The 22651-nt window shown below is 40.0% G+C and overlaps 1 protein-coding gene across 9 annotated transcripts in view; it reads right to left on the reverse strand.

The window, feature by feature from the left end:
- The window catches only part of ATF7IP (activating transcription factor 7 interacting protein), a 188598-nt gene that overhangs the window by 36227 nt on the left and 129720 nt on the right, over positions 1–22651 (reverse strand). For all 9 annotated transcript variants that reach the window (XM_019514914.1, XM_019514911.1, XM_019514910.1 and 6 more), the window contains exons 4-10: positions 20267–20412; positions 17813–17950; positions 17165–17230; positions 15654–15730; positions 15036–15124; positions 13574–14212; positions 12108–12175 (exon numbers count right to left, since the gene is read on the reverse strand). In XM_019514914.1, coding sequence (XP_019370459.1) covers positions 12108–12175; positions 13574–14212; positions 15036–15124; positions 15654–15730; positions 17165–17230; positions 17813–17950; positions 20267–20412 — 1223 coding nt within the window. The remainder of the gene's footprint in view (positions 1–12107; positions 12176–13573; positions 14213–15035; positions 15125–15653; positions 15731–17164; positions 17231–17812; positions 17951–20266; positions 20413–22651) is intronic.

Here is a 22651-nt window from a genome sequence, read left to right on the forward strand (position 1 = left end):
GTACACACACACACACACACACACACACACTTCAGCAACAAACAGCACCATTTAACACATAGTAAATGGTATTTAATATTCCAGCCTTGCAAAACCATCATGAAAATTACCAACTCAAATATCAGATCTATTTGCCATTCCTTACATAGACAAAGATGAAAATTATCATAATGAAAAAGCTAATAGGTTATTTGTCTGGTACTCCAGGCAAGTAGAATTTCACATGGCTGAAATACTGGTTATGACAGTGCAGATGCACACAGACAGAGTACATATTCTAACAAAAGACTTTTTCTGTATTATCTTTAGGAAGAGACTACAATGTTCCCCTTACTCTCATTTGGAACTGCTTATTACTTTGTTCAAAACAGGAACAAAGCAGCAAGAACAAAAGGATCAAAGAAAGAGGGACCAGCAGAGTAACCAGTTTTAATACACCCCTATTTATTATATACCCTTTCATTACATTACTGGAAATAGCGTAAGTTGGCTCTATTTCAACAGGTTTAAGATTCTTCATTATCCCACAATTATAAAACTTACTGGAACCTAAAAGCAAGATCATTGGCTTAATTTTATCTCCAACAAGAAAATGTTAAGGAAAAAGCCACTAACCATGCTTCAAAACAGTTTTTAATCACTGCCTGCTGTGGCTTTGCTTTTTCTGAATAGCGTAGTTAAAAGGGTATATAATACACACGTGCACATACATCCCTATTTAGTGTCTGGTACTCTTGTAAGGTGAAACATTTACTTTGCTCTCTCAAAATCTATCTTACAAAAAAAGATAAATATAGAAAGGGTACTATGAATTAAGAAAGATCCCAGTACTGAACCAATGAGATCTATACACACACACACTAAATTAATTTAAACCTCTCTCTCATTATCTATCTATCTACCCCAATAGGTTTAATTTAAATTTAATGCAGCCCACTTGTACCTATTACCAATGACTTGCACAACAGAACTGGATGAATCTAGCCTGAAATCATTAGTAAGTTTGCCTGTTGTTGAAAATTGCTGTCAGTAATTAGAGCAGTTCATAAAGCATAGAGAGGCCTTGGGAAAGATGCATCATTTTAAATTTAGGATTTTTAAAAAGAGAACTGCTTTATTCAATAGCACTACACACTGTTGAATAGGGCAGGACTTGTATAGGATTGCGTCCAGGTTAGTACACGTTGCGTTCCCCAGTTTCTAAATCTTAGATGTAGACTTGATCACAAGTAAAGGTTCCACCTTACAGGTTAGAACTAACCGAGAATTTTAGCAGCACAAACAGAAATCCAATATCAAAGACATACAATTCAACTGTCTTGTTTTACATACAGAAATATACATTGTTTATTTTCAGTGAAGAAAACATGAAATGCAAGGAAACATGTTTATCTGTAATGTTCAACAATATATAAAACTGATATTAGCTGCTTATAAATCTTTAAAAATGACATATCCACTCTAATGGCATTGTTTACCCAACAGGCTCTACATTCACAAAGTTTTGTTTCAGTGAAGGGAAGGGGATAAAGGTTGTAAATATAATTTATTTTTTAACATGTTATCAAGAGAATTTAGAATTGCCAGCAAAATGGCCTCCATAAAGGTTTATTAAATACTCAGACAAATCAAGTAGTGTTGGAAACAATGGGAAATGAAACGGGCCAGTATTTTTCATCATGTTAGTTAAAAAAATACAATGCACAGATAAGAAAGACATGGACTCAGAAGACTAAGATACACCACAGGCTAGGAGAAATTAAAGTGCTCAACTGACATAAGGGTGTCCACCCTTAAAACAGATGAAGATTTTATCCCATGATTTTTAATGCAACTATTCAAGTTTGTTCACTTATAACTTAATCACATCTTTCATCCTTATAATAAAAAACAATATAATAAATTCACTCTATATGCTATAGTTGTATGTTTATATATAATACATTACATATATTATATATAAATCTAGTATATGTACTGGGATTCACAAAAAAATATATATTTCCCAAAACATTGTAAACATTAGTAATGTAATTTAAAAAAAGCATTTGTCTCCATACAGCCAATCAATAATATACACCTCTAAATATGGTAAAAAGTGCCTGCCGTGTCTTCAAAAAAAAAAAAATCACACTTTTAGGACCTGAGGCACTGGGAGGGCTGTGAGCAAGGAACAGTGACTGGATAGTAAGAGCAATCCTTTCTATAGCTTTGTGTGTAGAGAAGATAAGCGTTAAGAGAATTTAACAAAGGACCTAATAAACTAATTGAATAGGCTTTCTTCTCTCCTCTCTCCATATTTTCTTTCGGGGTGAGAAGTGAGTGAGTGACCAAGCAAATGTGTACATCGAAGAGCTGGGAGAGAACTAGATCAGCTTCAAGGTGAAGCCCCTTGGAACACTTGCTGCTTACTGGTAGCTCTGTCTATGCTGAACTTATTAAGTATATACACATTGCGGAAGCACGAGTGCAGCACAGAAAGACAGACATGCTACACTAGAACAAGTAACTACGATAATTTCAACCAAAATCCTCAGGAATTTGGCATTTTAGACTATTACAATTCCAGGAGGTGGGACAGAGCAGGACAGCAGTGAGAAAGGTGTGAGAGAATCAGAAAAAAAAGTGCACGTAAATGATAAAAATTGATTTTCTAGATCTCATACACCAAAGATTATAGTTTCTTTAAGCAGAAACAGATTATTTTCATAGTAATGAAAAGAATAAAATATCTCAGCCCGTTGTGAGGAGTTAGGCTGACTCCCTAAGAAATACTAGAGACAATGGTTCTCCCTTTGGGTTGGGAGCAGACTTTCTTAGTCTCTATTTGAGGGAGACCAGGGAAGGGAAGCTCTTTACGGTAAAAGCTTCCATGGCTTCTGACAGCAAAGCATTAATTTCTGCATGAAAAAAGTATCTGATGATTGTACAATAGAGAGAACACAGTCAATTCCTATGCTATTTTGAGAGGTCCTGCTGAGTCACGGCCACCCTAGGATGGATCTTAGTCCTTAAGAGAGTCAGTAAAGGCTCAGTGCTGCTTTCTGCACTTGAATGAAGCTTGAAGATCCAGTTCTTTGGACACAAAGAATTGACAGTCCCTTTAAATGCATTTGTCATATTCAAATTTTAAAATGAATTTTTGAGCATCAACTTTACAGGTCTGGAGACCAAGATCCTCTCTTCATAATTAAAGCATAAGACAGGAAAAAAGTAGGTTCAGCCTCCACCGTCCTTGAGATAAATGTTGGCACTACTAATAGGTAATCTGATTAATGTCAATTTTGACAGCTTCTGTGATGCCACCTTTGCCACAAGTAACCGGGTGGAAATCAAATGTACTTATTCTTCACTTCTGTCATAACTGAATTTACATTGTAAGTAAAACACTCTTACATATTTTGTACATAACTTGAGTAATCCTGCCTCAAAAGCTTCATATTTTCTGCCTTTGGTGGTACATGTTTAAACTCTTTAATAGGGTGGAGACTATTGATTCGGCTCTGACAGAACTGAAATAAAATAACTTTTCTACTATTATTTAGCAATGGCCTAAGCTCCTTCAAACACATTTACTCTTGTTCTAAACCAGCAACATTATCCACTTCAAATTTTTCCCCATACTAAGATAAATACCCCTAGTCATACTGCAGTCAATAGTGTCAGAACAGCAAACATCAAATTTATGCTGACAATAGGGCTTGTATAGGTAAGATTGAAAAATTTAGTTTTACAGATCAGGTACCAAAAATCTGTCCCAAAGGAACAAGATACCCAGAGTTGCAGCAAGAGTCCACTTTTTTCCTCTTTCTCTTTAAATTTCCACATAAATTTCAGTGTGAAACCACTGGCTTTGCAGTATGCCTGTACAGGAAGTAGCACAAAAGACCAGAGCAGGGCATGTGCGCAGTATGAACACAATAAGCAGCAAAGAGGATAGACAGGAAAATGCATCGCAACAGCACTGTTTTTGCTGGATAACATTCAACTATAGCAAGTCACAACAAAAAACAAAGAACTACCTGAGATATGGATGAGAAAATTCTGTTTTCTATATTAGCATACATGGCAGTGGTATAGTGCTATACAGATATTTTCATATCAGTAAAAACTTGGAAGAAGTTTTCAAAAAAAGCAATTCACCATTCAAGCCATCAGAATCATGTTTTTAGGAACCCCTATTTTAAGATCTTTATTGACTCTAAAATTCCTTAAGGTAAACTACTGCACAATTTCCTTATAAGAGGTTATAGTGTTCCTCAATTTTCATATTTCCTCGTGTATAGCTAATAGATAGAACTGCTTTCCCTAACACCCCAGCTCAATTTGCATCATCCTGCAGTAAAATTATAATTCTGACTGTCTTTATACAGAGCCAATAATGTCGCAAATGTAACCCTGTAACTAACTGGAATGTGGACTGCGATTCTGAACTAATTTAACACAAATTTATTTGGCAAGCAACCAAAGGGACAGGACCATAATTATTTAAACGGTGGCTTGTGAAATAACCGTTATACATAAAATCAAAGATTGATATGGCCGTTGTATTCTTTAATGCACTTTTCAAACTGTTATACTGTCTCATGTTCCATAAGAAAATGGAACATATTACACCCATATTATGGACTGGGAAACCAACCTAGTGACTATAATGACTTGTCCAAAGGCACTAAATGGAGCCCTGTGGAGTCAGGATTAGAATTTAAAAATTCCAGGCACCTACCCTTCTTTTGATCAGACCTCTTTATAGTAACTGCTTTGATATCCAGCATCTTTTCTAGCAAGAAAAGACCTTTTGAATTAGGGATTTAATATAATGGGTTTTCATAGAGGTATTTTAAACTGTTGCAAATGAATCAGATTTGCCCAGTGAAGTTCTTAGTAGGATGGTCAAAGTTTCATTAAAAAACAACCCCCGCCCCTCCCCAAAACAAAAAACCCACAACAAAAACCTGAACACTTCAAAGGGCAAAAATGTCTTTTAGCAGTCATTTTAAATACTTTTCTCTCTGAAGCATCCTCCTTTTCTTGTGGTTTCAAAGCACTGTCTCATATTTCTTAAAATACTTCTGTGTCCTATTGCAAATCAACATATGCAATTGATTGAGTAGGTATGAGAGCTACACAGAACAGAAATGTTGTGGGAAAACACCACCTCTTGTTTTTACTCACAATAATTTTAAATGTTCTATGACACACTAGAAATTTTTTTTCAGGAAGAAATACTATTTAAATTGTTGAGTGTCCCTTTGATAAATTTCCTGAGATAGGGTAGAGTACAAAAAAGTTGTTAGCTAAACTGTCCAGTGTGGCTCATTAAAAATTAATGTCTACACTCCTCCCATTTCCTAAATAGCACTGAAATAAGCATCGATTATTTTTTAACACATTCGCTCTCATGTGACAAATTTTTAGCCTGTAAGAAGCTACTTCTTTGTGAATATAGTAATAGATAAGCCCGCTGCAAAGCAGGCAGTAATACCTAAACTAAATCTGGAGTGGAACTATAACTAGAGGATTTGTCTGTATTGTCTCTGTTGCTAGCTCCTCTTCAGTGCATACCAAACCTCAGAAATAAAATGAAACATGAAGCCATCTTAGAGTGGACTGCCTGAGCACACTCTCCAGCACCTCCGGGATAAACTCAGGGCTGCCCTGAAGGATCTATACAGCCTCGTTTCCTGGATATGGCGTGTACTGAGCAGGTACGCTTCTCAACAGCAGCCCCAGATGTGGAACGGAGGCAAAACAGTAAAGCCTTATTTTGGACAGGGTTAGGGGAAAAGTTGGAAGAAAACAAGACATATACTTCCTTTTGGTGAAAGAAACTGAGGGAATATTACTGCATTGATACAAGTGCTTTCAGACAGTTGCACAAATGGTACAGTTATGTCTCAAAAAGGGAGAAAACACAAGCATCAAATGTTGACAAAGTTAACGGTTCATAACTCTTCCTGTCAACTGCAAGAGAAACACCTCTTCACTGGGGACAAAAAAGGTGATGAAAGTCAGGGGACTCAGAGAAATGGTATGTTCAAAACTACAAGACATGCACGGAAACAGTATATCAACTCAACCTATTCACTTCTAATGGAGCAATTCTGTTGCCTGATCATCTCCTATGAGAACACATTTTCCTCACTCCACACTGCAGAGTAGCTCCCCACACTCTTGCAGCAGTTGCTATAGCTGAGGAGCAAACTTGCTGCACACTGGCTGCAGCAGAAACACCAGAACGCCCCCAACCTCCCAAAGTCTTCGCTTTGCAGGTGCAGCCCCATGCCACGTGCCTGACCAGTGAGTTTATTACAGGCAGTCCTTGACTTACAATGTTTAGAGTTACAACATTTCGCACTTGCAACATTTTCAAATTGACACCGTTTCAACTTTATGACATCAGTTTCGACTTGACAATGCTTGTTCGCTGGTGTAGCATCGCATCGGATCAAGTTCACTGCATCATTCATCTCCCTGGAGAACATCTGTCCAAACTTCCTTGGACACTTTCTTTAAGAAAGCAAACAAGACTCCAGAAAAACCTGCAGCCAAGATTCCTGAGAAGACTCCAGCCAAGAACCCTTCAAAAAGTCCAACTAAGAGTGTTTCAAAAAGTCCAGCAAAGTCACCTCAAAGAAGTCCTTCCAAATCAGTATGATTGCTATTTACAAAATAAATACATTAATGTAGCCATATTACTCTTCTATGATTGACAGAGTACAAAATTCTGGGGTATTTTGGGTGAATATTTGGGTTCAGGAACCAATCCCCCATTTATAACCTTGTTTCTTATGAGAAAATTGGTTCCGAGTTGCAAAGTTTCAACTTAAGACGCTGTTTTCAGAAACCAATTGTGTTGTAAGTCCGAGGACTGCCTGTACTTGCAAATTAAACAGAAGATGGTCAAAGTTCCTCTTGAAACCCAGGGGAAGAGCTGGATCTGCCTGCTCATCCAGCTGGGCAGAGTGGGGAAGGGGGTGTGTGCGCCTGACTGGGAACAGGGGTGGCAGTGGCAACCCAAGCAAGGCAGAGAGCAGGAGCAATTCCTGCGCCCGGCCAGCAGCTGGCAGGGGGGGTGGCGTAGGGCAGCCTGTGCATGAAGCAGCTCCGTGGTGGGGCTAAAGAGGCAGAGCAAGGTGCAAGGAGTCCTGGGAGCCCCAGTGTGCATGGACGGCAGCTGGCTGGGCAGTGGCATAGAGTCAATGTCACTGCAGCTGTGGGTGGGCACCCTGGTAGCCAGACTGGCCATGTGGGACAAGCCCTTTGTGTCCACAACTGCCCAGGTCAGTTCAGAGGCACCAGTGGCCCTGGATCCCAGCAACTATGTGCTGTGGGGGCTTGTGTGCTCGCTGCCATGCCCCCTGCATAAGCTGACTTGGAGGTGCTGGTGGTTCCAGAGCCTGGCAGCTGCCCACCACAGGGCTTATGTGCCCACTGCCACTGCACCCCATAGATGAGCAGGCACCATGCAGAGGGTGCAGAGCAGCAGGCACATGAGCCCCTGGAAAGGGTGGCTGCCAGGCTTTGAGCTGCCAGCACCTTTAAGCCAGCCCGGGCAGCTGTGTGTACAAACGGCTCATCCCACATGGTCAGTCCCCCATGTGCACCTAAGCTCTGCCTTTTCAGCCTCGCTGCAGAGCTGCTTCAGGCAAGGTTGCCCTATGTTGCCTCCTCTGCCAGCTGCAGGTTCCTCAAGCTGCTGGCCAGGTGCAGGGCTTGTTCCCACTCTCAGGTCGCCGCTGCCACCCTGCTCGCAGCCAGGCACACACATATACCCTTCCCCCCTCCACCCAGCTGGATGAGCAGGCAGACCTGGCTCTTCCCCTGGGTTTCAAGAGGAACTTGACTGTCTTCTGTAATTACTTCTTCTAAGTAATAAACTCACTGGTCAGGGTGTAATAAACTAGCCCTTTCCGTTTTCATGTAGACAGGACCCAGCTGCATTTCTAATTAGTCTGTAGTCTGCTGTGGCGAGAAAAAGAAATAATCTCTAACCACTGTTGAAAAAATGGCCAGAGACAAGTCTTCCTGCAAACTGCATCAGAATTATTCCTTAGAAAGAAATTTACCATGTAGAAGAGTGGGGAATATACAGTTAGATTCTCCAGCCAGCCCTCACTGTAGGGTACAGAAGGGCAGGGCCAACCTTGCTGTCTGGAGCAGACAGCATAGCCCAGGGCTGCAAAGCATGCGGGGATGCTGCAGGACTCATTTAACTAAAACCAGGAAGGGGTCTGGTCTAGAAGTTTCAAACTGATTTGACCTAAATCAGTTAAGTCTGATACTACATACAAGCAGGTTCATCTTAAATCAGTTTCAGCCATTTTGAAACTGGTTTGTGTGCACTGAGCTTCTGTTCTGCTACAGGTTTAAACCAGTTTCTGATCACTTAAACTGGTTTGTGTGTAACTTCCATCCCTAGCCTCTGTGGCAAAAATCCTGGGGGTGGGAGGAGGGAACCATTTTGCTCCCCCACGTACTAGGGAGTACAGGTCTGGGCAGCACAGGGCTATACCTGCATAGCAAAGACCCCTGGGGAACAATTCTGGGTCCTCTAAGTGCTGAGGTCAGGTGCCCTGCTCCTACTCCCCCTTCTTTGTTAGGCTACTGGTCCCAGTTCTTATCTTACTAGGAATGAAGGCAATTCAGGCACAAGGAGAGGAGGTGATCAAACAACTGCTTGTGTGTTAATGCATGTGTATGTGCTGTAATGTATTTGTATCTACTCTTATTTTGCCTCTTCCTGTGAAGATTCATTATCACGTATTTGTAAAAAGCTACATCAGGGCCAATAGGCACCAGATGGCTTCACAATAAATATACTCTCCACAGCTGCAAGATATAAAGTCATACAGTGATTGAAGAAAGTTTATGTCTTCAGTTAAGTGGCAATCAATACCATCCCCGCATTATTTGAAATGGCTCTGCTTGGCCACTAGAGTCCCTGCTGCTGTTAACAGTCATCCACTCTCCAAGCCCTGCTTTCATAACTTCTGATCTGCAGCTCACTTTGAGGGGCAAGCAGGATACTTCTTCCTGAACTAAGCAGTAAGAAGTGTCCTTAGTAGCCTAAGACCAAAATAAAGTAAAGCAATATGAGAACTTTTCCTTTTTTGATAATAGCAATGAATCTTAAAATCAGTTACAGTAGTGTCAAGTCATTGGTTCTTGTTTTACCACACGGTTTATAAAGACAGGTTCATTACAACATCCTTGAAGACGGCTGGCAGTTAGAGACACACTAGTTACGTCCTTAGGAATCAGCACCTTGGAAGAGCTGTGGTTCAACATGATGTGGCTTTTAGAACTCAGAGCCATACAACCCCCAGAGATTAAAGTCACAGAGTCAGAGCTGGGTATCACATGGTTGCTGGCTGGTGCAATAGGTTTCTTAGGAAATAAAGACATTTTGTTTTGCTCTAAAATGGCATGATTTATGGAAGAAGTAGAGGCACCAGATGCTGGCTCTCGTATCACTTCATTTGGCATAGTGTTATATAGGTAGCTGGGGGGATTCTCCATTATATCGGACCAGGCTCTGTAGCGAATTTCTGCAGCTCCCCAGTAATGTCTAATAGCAGACTCAGAGCGATGGCCCGTCACTGCCATGATCTCTCTAGGCCCCAGTCCTGCTTCACATAGTAGCTGGATGGTGGTAGTTCTGAGAGAATGATTGGTATACCGTTGGGACAGCCTGGCTGCCACACTTATTCTGGGCATCATAGTACCTAAGTAGTTTACTCCCATAGGCTCCCGTTTGTACCAGACAGGCTGCTCTTGCATCTGCTCTAGAGTTAGCTTTAAAGGATGCAGGTAAAAAGCAGGGGGCTCAGGAGGCAACTTAGACAAATAAAGCTCCAAGGAAAAAACAGGACAGTTTGGGTCCCCTGGCATATCATACATTTTCCCCATTTTATGGGGATCTTCTGCATTTTTCCCTTTGCCAGGGCATCTAAACATAGCATACCGACGCCCATTCTTGTCCTTCTCAACCACAAAGGCATCTGGAGCCAAATCTCTTAAGATTTCCCTCCCTCGTTTGGCAAAATGCAATTGCAAATCAAACCACACCTTGTTGACCAAAGCCAGAGGACTGTGCAACCCCAGCACTCCAGACTGCTTAATCTTACGCAGGTCCTCAGCAGCTATGGGAGGGTGGTGGTGAGTTTCATCCTTTCCCTGCATGCGCAGCATCTTCAACACACTCACAAACACCATGTTTGCACTAGCAAACTCCTTGTCCTTCATTAGGCAAATCTGACGATTATATGGTGGCATTTTAAGGTGCCGGTTCAAGCCAGCACGCATGGATTTATAACTTGCCACACTGTAGGTATTTCCATCATGGTTCCTTATTGTGTAATAAAATTCTCTTAAAATATCATTGAGTTCAGTTACTGGCACCAATTCAAAACTAGGATCCTTGCCATTTTTGGCCAGCCACTGCTTTAGTAGATTAGCTGCCCAGCCAGTCTGCTTGTGGGTGTTTTTGATGCTCTTAGCATCTTCTTCCTCTTCGTCCAAGCCAAAGAGGACATCCTCAGGAAAGTTAAAATTCGTCTGCGCTGCTTCTATTGGTTCTTTACTTTCTGATGAAGTCTCTTCCTGTTTCAACTGGTTTTTGAAACAATTGATCAAAGTTGTACCATCAAACATGCCACGGGTATACAGCGCACTGCAAACTACTTTTTGTTCCGAAAGCTGTGAAGTGTGGAGTAATACATAACGTTTTGGGTTTTACATAATAAAAAGCAGGTGGCATTAATTCGATCTTTAAATGACATGGGATGTCTTAATATCACACCTTGCTAGCCAATTTTTTAAAAAAATTAGATCATTAGTAACCATGGCATTACACATGCTTAACTTGTTTCATTCAAAGTAGCTCTAGAAACATATAATGTAACAAAAGGCTGAAAACCGGAAAGTATAGTTTTTTCTCCATTCATTCAACAAACCCACCACTCTGATAGCCCATTATCACCACCAACAGTGGAAATTCACTGTTTCTGAAAAAGGGTTTTCCAGGTTTCAGGCTTTGCCAAACATGAAATGTACTTAAATGTATAATCTTATTCTTAAATTAATACCTGTTTTGAATCCATAAATCGGTCAACCTTCTCTATACTGAAGAGATTAAATATACACATCTCAACTATGGATTACATTTTTGTAGCTATAATCCACAGGTATCTATGATAAATTAAGTTCCAACCTACCACTCTTTAGCTACCAAATGCCAATATTGTTTGTGGGGCAGGATTTGGTCATTCCTCACTGTTTGTCAGCTATGCTAACTCTGCTGCTATCATGCTTGGGGAAAAAGGTTGCCAGATGGAATTTTCTTCTACTTTCACTGGGATGTCCAGCAGATTTAACACTATCTGAACGCCCTGTTAGACAGGGAAATTTTGCACAGCAGCAGTTGACTTGATTTTCCTCTTGTGCTAGTTATACACACTTGTTTAAAGCCACTAAATTCTGTAAAATTCTTTCTGATTAATACCAATATAAGTTTGAGGTGAATCAGGTCCTATGCTTTAATTATGAACTACAACACAGAGAGAGAACAGATTACAAATAATTTAATAAAGGTTTTATTTTTCCCTTTCATCAAGGTAAGGAGATCAGGATACTGCAAGTTTCTCTACATTTTCCTACAGAAAGAATGTTGTGGCATGGAACATTGGCTGAAATATCAGAGGTCCAATTACTGTAATCACCTTTGTTAACCCTCTTTCTGGCATTATGGGGCAAGGAAAGCTGCACTCATTTAATAAGTTTATAACTTTCAAATCGGGATCTTTAGAAAAAAATCTGGGTTTGATCTTTTGTAATTTTCTCTCTACTATCAAATGTATTTCTAGCGTTCTTCTAAAGCATTAATTCATTTTACACAAACCATACTGGGACTCTTTGTAAGGGTAACCAAGAACTGATGTTTTCAGTAAAAAAACAAACAAAAGGAAGATACTATAAGCAGGAAGTACAGCAGAAAAGAAAATAAGTATTTAGTTTTAAAGGAAGAAATGGTGGTGGTGGGGGGGAAATACTCCTGTGGATTATAACTTACGAATTTTATACAGAAGCATAACCCAACAACCTACCTGTGCTGTGCTCTCTGCTACTCTCTTGTTTGCTGAAGCATCTGTTGGTGGTCTGTTTATCTGGTTCTCTGAGGGGTCAAGAAATGATTTGTTAATTTGCAGTTTCTAACTGATGACACATTTGAATAGATTTAATAATAAAATAATTTTGGAACGTTTCCACCCAATGTAAGTTTCTTACTACATTCTCACTGATTTGTAATAATTATACTTTAACTTCTATAACAGCACTTTCCACTAGAGAGCTCAAACTACTTTACAAAAAAGGTATGCATATATTATTACTTTTAAGAGCAAGTAGCAGATTAAAAAAAAGATCAAAGCAACATTCCAGAGTTATAAGACACCATATTCCTCTGTCATAGGTCTCTTAAAATGCCCAGTGTATTTTTGGAACAGCTCAGCAGCCCTCTCCAGTGCAAAAATCCCCTAAATCTTCCTTTTTGTGTATTCAGGCATATAGAAAATTAAGCAAAAAACAAAGATATCTATTCACTTATTTCACATATAATATAAACTCATTCTGAATAGAGGATGAAGAAACAGATTTGATCTGAAAGCTATATATGAAATGTGCAAGAGTAAGCTTGATGAATGAAGCTTCATAACATGTAACTTAAGATAGCATTTAAATGAAATAAAATTAATTCTGATGCCAAGTTCTGAGTTTTTAAAAATATCAGATAACAATTTTTCTACAAACTGTTACGTGCAATATTATTTCTTTGTCACAGGGAACCAGTTCAGTTTGACAGAGGACCATTCACAGAAACATTTTAAAGCAGCTGCACTTAAATTATTCTAAAACTGCAGAGGAACAGCAGCAGCATCATTACATGGCTGGAGATGCTAGGAAATCATTTTAATCATTTTGGTTTGATATCATATAAAAACATTTGTTAGACTCAAAGGCTCTATCTGAGAATCTATTTATTAAACAAATCTTTCATTTTGCTTCAAAAACAGTTTGGATCTTATCTGCTCTTTTAAATTTTGGGATTTTGATGTTTATTCTGATATACTGTAGAAGATGTACTCCTGTGTTTTAAACAGAATTAATACAGTATTTATTTGTAATGTACTACTGCTTTGTAAAGCATCTGGCTCACATATAAAAATAAATACCAACTATCAGCAGCAGACAGGGAGTTTCCATTCATTAGGAACATGATATAAATCCAATTATAAATAGAGCAGCATTTAGAAGGCAAGAATTTATGTTGCATCTTATTTTAAAAAATTCAGGAATAACCAAAAATGCACTTTTTGTTCTCAATTATTTGGGTCAAACGTATTTCTGATTTCAACAGTTTAGAGAGTAATGTAAACTAGCAGAGCTATCTCAGTAAATTAAACAGAACTGCCATAGAAATAAACTTGACTTCTAGCTTGTTTAAAAGCTTCATGTTTCCCATATGCAGTTATTCTATCTTCCATTCCCAAATTAATATTCAAGCACTGCTTACCAACTCTAGGTGCTGTGGGAATGGTGCTTGGTTCAGTGGGAGTTGTATTACCAAATGCAGAGAGAGAGATCTTCATCTGTATGGGACCTCGATTGCTGGTAGGATTGTACAGTCCTGAAGTACCCACTGTGGGCAAAGAAGTCCTTGTGGCCTGGGCGACAGGATTTGTTGTTGAAACAGCCTGTACTGCCAGTGTTGTCCCTATTGACCCAGCACTGGCTGGAGAGTTTCTCTGAACACCAGGGCTGGGCACAGATGGACTGTTATTTGGTTTAGTTGGGTTAGCTGATGCCAAAGACACTGGAGTTTTAGCAAGGCCACCAACAGCAGATGGGCTTTGTACCGATATAAATTCAACATTGCCTGATTGCTGGTTAGTGACCAAAGTCCCTGTGTGGCTTTGCAGAAGCTGAGGCTGGGAGGACATTGTAAGAGGTACATGCAGGATTACAGGCAAAGGCTGCAATGAGACAGACATAGGCTGAGTGCTGCCACTGGGCACCTGACTTGTGCCAACAACAGTAGCTGCACTGGCTGTAGGAAGAACAGATGTTGTCAAGGAACTGGAAGTCACTGGAGTCTGAGGTTTGGGATGTCCACTGACCACTGCCTGAGGAGAAGCAAAACTGGGAGCAGACACTACAAAAAAAAGACAGAGAAAAAAAAAATCAAATATATGTACCAAGTTAGCAGCTTCATTTCAATACCATAACGTAAAACATGCAATGCCAAAATAATATATTTATAGCTATAAAATTATTTTAAAATGTTATATTCAGTTTGTAACTTTTCTTTTTGCCACTTATATTTTATAACTGTAGTCACATACATGCACTTCCTCAGAACATGATCCCTATTGTATTAGGTGCTATATAAATATCTAGGAAGATGACACTTTTGCCATGAAGAGTTACACAGAAGATATTTGTACATTAAAGACTAACAACCAAAAAAACTCCACACAAATGACATGAAGAACTATAATAAAACTGAACTCATATTTGCAAGAAAGTGTTACTAGACACACCTTCTTCAAACAGAGTAATACAAAAGTAAAATGCCATGAGAACCGCATTAAAAAAAGATCAGATTATGGAACTGCACAGCAGCCTGTTCTTTAGAAAATACTAAGGCTGTCATTACAGCCTAGTTATGCCTAGGAAGACCCTGGGCCCACAGTAACTTCTGTCACAGGGTTGAGGGCAAAGTTAAGAAACACTTTATCCTACATATAGTTAGCTTAGCCAAGTGCTTGTTCGTAGAAGATGGTCATATCTTTTCTACAGAACTGCCTTCATAATTCTCAAGGGAAGTCAAGGATGCTACTGCTTTATATGTTGTATGTTAGAGTAACTATAGTCCCACTTTCCCTATAAAATTCTAATATGAAAACCTTACTTTTTCCATTAAATATATAAAACACACTGTATAATATGTTTCTGGAGACCAGGACGGTTTTTACCTGCATTCAAGGGGGCTTGAAAAGTTGCTGGTGTGTTGTCACCTACGTTCCTCTTGGATTCAAGCATTTGTCTCACTGTGCCAGCATTTCTATTAAATAAAAAATTTTATCAGGATCTCCCAGTCCTGAAGTGCTACAATGAGTTTTTTTATTTGTCTATTTTGAAAATTCTCCTACTACCAACAACTTTCCCCTGCAAACGAATCCAGCATGTCTCTTCCACAACAGATACAACACTCATACATTATTTTGACACATTTATCCAGTTTTTCCCTTATGACAAAAACTTTGACTTATTTTTTAAAAGATTCCTTGAATTCAGCTTTACACTCATCTGTTCAAACAACTTGAACAATACCAGGCTTAGCTTAATTAATTTGCTACAGCCCTTACGGGGAGTACTGTAAGAAAATGAAGAGCAGGCATTCACCTTTGAACAGCAATGGAGGGAGAGAAAGGACATTTATAAATGTTTGAAAAAAAAAAAAAACCCTACTGAAACAAGCATAATCAGGGTATTCCATGAATTATTTACAGAAAGATCTGCTATTGTACTTCTTCTAAAAACTCACGCTCTGGAAAATTTGAAAATGACACAGTTGTGTCTTCATTCCTCACCGATATGTCAGACTGTTGGTGCTTCCAGTGTCACTTGCTGCTTTCCCTGGAGAAAGGGGTGGGGGGTTTGGTGTATTCTGCAAAGAAACATAGGTCAACTTGAGATCTTTTACTTCAGATTATATAGTCTATATTTGTCCATTTTTATATTACTTCTCACTGCCAAAGAATCAGATACAAGACGGAAAAACACTGTAGGATCTCCAAAAGCCCTTTAATCCCACATGCTGACTCTTCATTCTGTTTATTAATCCTGCCTTCAGATGTTTTCCACCAGAGGAAAATCAAGATTTCTTGTGCAATTCATGTAACTTTCAACTTCTACCTTTTGCTTTGGTAACTTATTCAAAATGTTTATTCTGGACTCCAGGAAACAGGCCTATATGTCCTGCCCCTATTTATTCATTTTTCTTAATTTCCTCCTAAAATGTGATGAGAAAGGAGGAGACAATCTTTTGGATTTGCCCACATATGGCTATCTTTCTGGCTGAGAAGCACGGTTGATTCAATAAAAGATAATCACCATAAAACCTTTTCTTCTTCTGGAAAGACATGGCTACACCAACACTCCAACCCTATTATTTTCTGGCTGGGGAAGGCTGGGCATGTTTCCCTTTAGAATAATCTGACCTCTGCTCCTGGATGGAGGGGGAGGGTGGGTCAAAAGCACCTGAAGTCTCAAAAGCCCCATTCTACAATCTAGTGGAACTGTGTCTAGTTGCTTCATTGCTATATAAGAATTTGGAATCTTATATTGCCAGAGTGTCTAAAGGGACCTTAAAGTAAATCATCAGGCCTTTGACCTTTAAAATAAAGAGGGAAACTCTAACCTTACCGTAGTCTAACATAGGCAACACTTCCTAAGTAGCAGTGTCCACTAGTTACTAGAATCTTGCTTAATAGAATCAATTGCATATTAGCATCAAAACTCAAAAAATAAACAACTAAAACATTGTAGTATAGGCATTTTCTGCTATTTGGTTAAATCTCCCTGAATAGAACCAGGGAGATATAGCTAAATCAACATCAAGATCTGAAACTGTACTTTATACATGTAAGCTGTTTCATCCAACTATTAGAACCAAATTTGCATGCGTGTGTACTGAATGGCTAGCTAATTTGCTATGCAACCAACTATGAAAAATGAGTACATGATCAGGACATCCACATGGACCTTTTACTTTTTTTCTCTTTATATATTGCCATTGCTTTTTAGAATTGCTGTTTATTAGAAATCAAAAGTGTTCTGCCAAACGCAATTCTAATAGATGGCAGACAACGTACTTACTTGGAAAACAGTGCTATATATATAACATCCATTAGCAGAACAAGCAAACCAGGGCAATACCATTCTTCAGTTTCTGCACATTAAAGGGTGAAAAGTTTCTTCACAGACAGTATGCAAATATTTTACTGTACTTTCAGGGAATTCACTTCATACTGAAATTCATATTCCCCCTAGGTAATATTCATACTAGGCCTAAAGAAAAATTAGAAAGAGCAATGCTTACTTCTTGTTTTTTTTTCAAGTTCTCCTCAGCTGTTCCACAACGTTTCGCCAATTTAGCAATTTTAGCCTAAACAGCCAAGGGGAGGAGACCAAACAGAGAACATTTACAACCATTAAAATTAAATCAATCAAAAGATTCAGACTAAGAGCATAAGGCAAATCAACATCCTTAAAGTAACATCAGGGAAAATAATGTCTCCCCTAAAACAAGTCACAACCTTCAAATTTTCAGTCTCCAGTGGAACTGGACATTAAAGTACCTAGTCATAAGTCTTCATTTAAATATATAGCAAAATGCAGCCCCCATTCTCCCTTCATTAAAAGAAAAGGGTTTTCATGTAGGTCATTTATTTGAAGAATATCTAGAAAGCTGGTCAGCAGAACTGAAACCGATTTACTAATAGCTAAAATATGAATTTGTCAAAAGGGATTTTTTTTTTTAAATGATTAATTGCTTGCTCGCTCCAGTCTAAGCAGCGTGATTATTTCAGGGCTTTTCCACCTCACCAACTGCAAAAATATCAGGTTGCTCTCGTTTGAAAAGTCAAATGGATTCAGTTAGTAACAGATAGAGGGGTCCTATTAACTGAGAAGCTTGTTTTTTTTAAGCAAAGATCCCGTACAATTTAAAATATATGAATATATATACCTGTAGTTCAGTAAGCACAGTTTTATGCCTCTTGCTACACTCTATTTTCTCTACTCGGGTTTTCAGATCTGTCAGAGCCTTTTCAAATTCAGTAACCTGCAGAGCAGTAAGTTTCTCTTCTAGCAATCTCTGGATTACCTAGAAAAATATGTAAAGCATACATTACCAGCATTTGAGAGGGCTGGAATATTTTTTATGTACAACATGCATGATCAGAATTTGTCATGTACAAAAAGACAGGCAGCTATGATTCTTATCAATGAAGACCTTCTGGCCACTAACAGTTTTGGTATTTAAGTATTTTTTGAAGCTGCACCATTAGAAAAAAATTTTATACTGAGTTTTAACAGATATAAATGACCCTATATTAGTTACTAAACAAATTTCTCTTTTTACAGTAGGATAAATGTAAAACCCTACAGTACTAATATGATAAAAAACTTAATAATGGCTTGAAGGCAGCACAGTACTGTGTATTCACAGAAATAGATCTCTCTCACCTTATTCCTCTCTCTCAACACCTTGATGTTTAAAAAAAATTGAATGTAAGACGCTCAGTAGGAGGTCTTTAGTAGAAGGATTATTATTAACAATTCTTGCCTTTTAGAAATATTTTTCTCTAACATAATTGCTCTGTGTACTCTTATGTGAAAACTAAAGCTACCAAAGAGCTGGAAGAGATGCAACTGAAAACAATTTCTGCAGAAGTTCTATTGCTTCTAACATTAAAGATTTTCCCAAACCAGGAAAGTGTAAAAGCAGCACAGTTGGTTCTTGGAAATTGGAAAGAAAACCTTAAGAAGAAACAGAAACCCTACTTGTTACCTTCTATTCACAGAATATGGTGACAAGCCTTCCTTGAAAACACTGGACTAAGGGTTCCCATACAAGATTTAGAATCAACTAATGAGGCCATCAAGAGCAAGAGCAACATTTACAAAATACCTGAATTCTTGATTGGTAGAGCTGAACCCTTAAGGTTGCCAATACAAAAACATGCCTTCAGTCTCAATAAACAAGTTCCTTAGTGAAGGTGTTATTTTAGGTCTAGTCTACAATATAGATAAGCTACTGCTTTAATTATGGCAGCAGCACTGTAACAGCTACCCCTCCTCCCTTGCTGAAGTTTAAGGGCCACTTACTTAAACTAGCAACAGGTAGCCATTAGCATATTTACTCACGTACAAAGCACATCTTTTCCCCACAAAACCAACCTCCCAAATTGGGGGTGGGATGTTAAATGGGGAAGCTGTTTCCTTTGCTGGAAAAGAAGCAACCCTACAGACATATGGCATGCAACTGTCAAGATGACAAGTCTTACATTAATCCTCTCATGGCCATAACTATTGGCTGAGCAATGTAGCTGGTCCCTGAACCAGCAAGTGAGTCGGTACTATTTTGATGAGGCTTGTGATGGGGAAACAACACTTTCTTTATAAAAACGTATATCAAGAACTACTTACAGTAAAGAACCAACAATCCTGCTACTGCCTTAGCAAGGGTCTGGGGCCTAACCTTGTGCAACAGAGTAAACCCTCCTGGAAACAGTGTCCAGTAAGTGTGGCATCCCAGGAGCTGGTCTGTCTGAGAACTGACATCAGGAACTTCCTGCTGCCACACAACTCCCAGGACACTAAGTTCCCAGAAAGACTTATCTATGGCACGCAGTCAGATGTGCCTCTGAAACAAGTCCCCCCCCGCCATATTCTGCCTTCCAAAAACAAAGTGCATATTTTACTTGGGGGTGTTGTATACAAGAAAATACAGTATCCTCCATGGACCAGCCAGTAAAGAATAAACCATGACGCTAGCAAGTGAGATTGCATGTAGAGAAACAGACCCATTCTATACATCACATACAGAAGTCTAAACATTTGGCAGACTCAGAAATTGTGCGTTTAAGTGACTAAAACTTAGCTCTCCCATAAGAAATCTAAATTATGTTCCTAGCCTAAGTAATGACATGGTTCTCAGTAATAAGGGTTGAAAAGAGAACAGAATTAATACTAGTTAGGAGATATAGTGAATCTAGAACTGATCGACTCTTGGTTCAGAGTGAGGTGCATAACAAGATCAATCACTGATCCAGTGTAACTGCACTAACCCAATGGGCTGTTAAGGCACACCAGTTTCTGTAACCAAGGGCACACGGGGGAATGAGATGGCTAACATCACACCCGGTCACTTTTGACCCCCAGACTGAATACATTTGCAAACTGCACAACTGAGGCAGGCCTCAGGCAAGTCCAGAGCAAGACATACATTCATACCCTTAGCAAAACACCATAACAGTTCTACCAACATGCCCCTGATGTATACCTAATCCAGTTATAGTACTTTGCAGGTTAATATGGAAATTATGTTTGAATAAAAAGAAAGCCTATCACTAAATATGAGACTACAACAAAATCCAATTAACAAACAAACAAGGTCCATGCATCAAATCTACTGTACCTTTTGCACCTTCTGATTAATATCCCCTCTAGCTGTAATTTTTACTTGGAGTTCTGCTTCATAATCTTCTTCCACGTATCGACGGCGTTTGGAATGTATGCTATCCATATCCTCTGACTTGGAACGCTTCCTTCTTGACACTTCACCTGGAAGCATACAGTGCAATTATTACTGACACATCTTCTAAAATCAACCACATAAACTCTGCAGGTAGTCTTCTTTTCCTTCAGCCCAATCATTCATAATCCAAAGGGAATGGGGATCTTGGAAAAAAGCTCAGCTTTAAATAATGGTTCTGAGACTCATAAGCCAAATACAACCCCATGCTATTGTATCAAAGTCCTGTATTGAGACAATATACACACACTACACTGGGGCGAGCAAAATACGGCCTGTGTCCAGCTTGCCAGGCCATTCTATCTGGCACGTGGAGCCCCTTAAAATTCAGTAAATTAGTATTTATTTGCCCTTGTTCCCTGTCAAGGGTGGTTGGAGCCGGGGGCAATAGGACCCAGAGGGAGCCCTCAGCAGGCCTGAGCAGCCCATCCTTGCCCATCCCCAGCTTTTCTGCTCCTGCCCTGCTCTAGCACCAGGTGGCTGTGGCTCCCAGCTGCATCCCTGGACCACAGAGCATGGAATCGTGCTGGTAAGTCTGTGCATATGTGTGCATGCATGTTGGCGGGCATAGGAGCAGAGTATGTGTGTATCTGCAGGCACAGGGCAGTGTGTGCGTGTGTATGTGTTCATAGGGTGAGCCCCACACACACACCCCTCCATACATATGCACCTATTCCTCCCCTCTCACTGCCATACACAAACCCCAGCCACCCTCCCCCATACCCACCCACACCCCACATACCCACAGCCTCCACAAACCTATACCCACCCCCAAAATATACAAGAATAAGACTTCATTGTAAGCTACTGTGCAGTCACTGCTGTGTACACTACACAAACACATGTAAATGAGGACAAAAATATTTTTTGAAATCAAATTAATGCATGTTGTAGATGATCACTTTTTAGAATATAATTTGGAATTTTTCTGGTTCTGAGGTGGCAAAACCCCTTGCTGAAAGGAGTACTTCTGGGGGCAAAGGTCAGGGGGTGGGACTTCTGGTCACAAGATGGCAACTAGGGGGTGGGGCACCTGTCAAGGGGCGGGGCTGCCCATGCAGACCTTGACAGCTTGTCAGAACTCGGTAACTGGCCCTCCCCCGGAAATAATTGCCTGGCCCTGCTCTATACCCAAGAGTGCTAAAAGAATTGGGTGATGGAATCGTACAAACTATGGTCAAGTTATTTGAAGATTTCTGGGACTTCTCCTGAGTGCCATGAGACTGAAAGAAGAGACGGAAAGAAGGCCAATGTGATGACTGTCTTTAAGAAAGGAGGACCCTGGGAATTACAGGCCTATCAGTCCGACCTCAGTCCTGGGCTTCATTACAGGCAGGTCATGCCAGATCAACCTTATTTCCTTCTATGACCAGGTAACTCACTGTCTGGATATGGAAAATGAAGTTGATGTCATACACTTGGACTACAAAAAGGCCTTTGACCTCGTCTCCCACGATGCCCTCATGGTCAGATTGGGAAAAAGCGGCCTTGACTACTTCATAGTCCAGTAGCTAGGTAACTGGCTCCATGGTAGGACCCAAAGGGTACTGACAGATGGAACTGAGTCATCATGGTGGAGGGTGACCAGTGGCATCACTCAGAGATCAGTATTTGGACCAGTACTTCCCAACATGTTCATTAACAATTTGGATTCAGGTATTACAAGTAATCTGGCAGTTTCCTGACAACACCAAACTATGGGGGAGCATTGTCACACTCAAAGAGACTGGCAATACAGGCCAATCTGGGCAGGCTCATGAAGTGGGCAGACCTCAACCTGATGTCATTTAATACAGAGAAATGCAAAGTGCTCCATCTGGGGAAAAATAATCCACAACACACTTAAAGGCTCGGCAGTGATACGCCAGCACCACAACTGAACGAGACCTAGGTGTCATGATAGACAACAAAATGAACATGAGCCACCAACGCGATGCCGTAGCGGGCAGAGCTAATCAAACACTGGTATGCATCTACCGAGGCATCTTGAGCAAGGGTAAGGATGTCATCCTCCCACTCTACTCAGCCTTGGTGAGACCGCAACTGGAGTTCTGCATCCAGTTCTGGGCACCACTCTTCAAGAAGGATGCGGAGGACCTCGGGAGAGTCCAAAGGAGGGCCACATGCATGATTAGAGGCCTAGAGACCAGGTCATACAAGGAAAGGCTGAAAGACTTGGGACTAGTCAGCCTGGAGAAGAGAAGACTCAGAAGGGACTTGGTGGCCGCCTATAAGTACATCAAGGGTGTACATCAGGGCCTAGGGGAG

This window comes from Gavialis gangeticus, unplaced genomic scaffold (genome assembly GCF_001723915.1).
Source record: "Gavialis gangeticus isolate Ggan-Ray unplaced genomic scaffold, GavGan_comp1, whole genome shotgun sequence".
Taxonomy (NCBI): domain Eukaryota; kingdom Metazoa; phylum Chordata; order Crocodylia; family Gavialidae; genus Gavialis; species Gavialis gangeticus.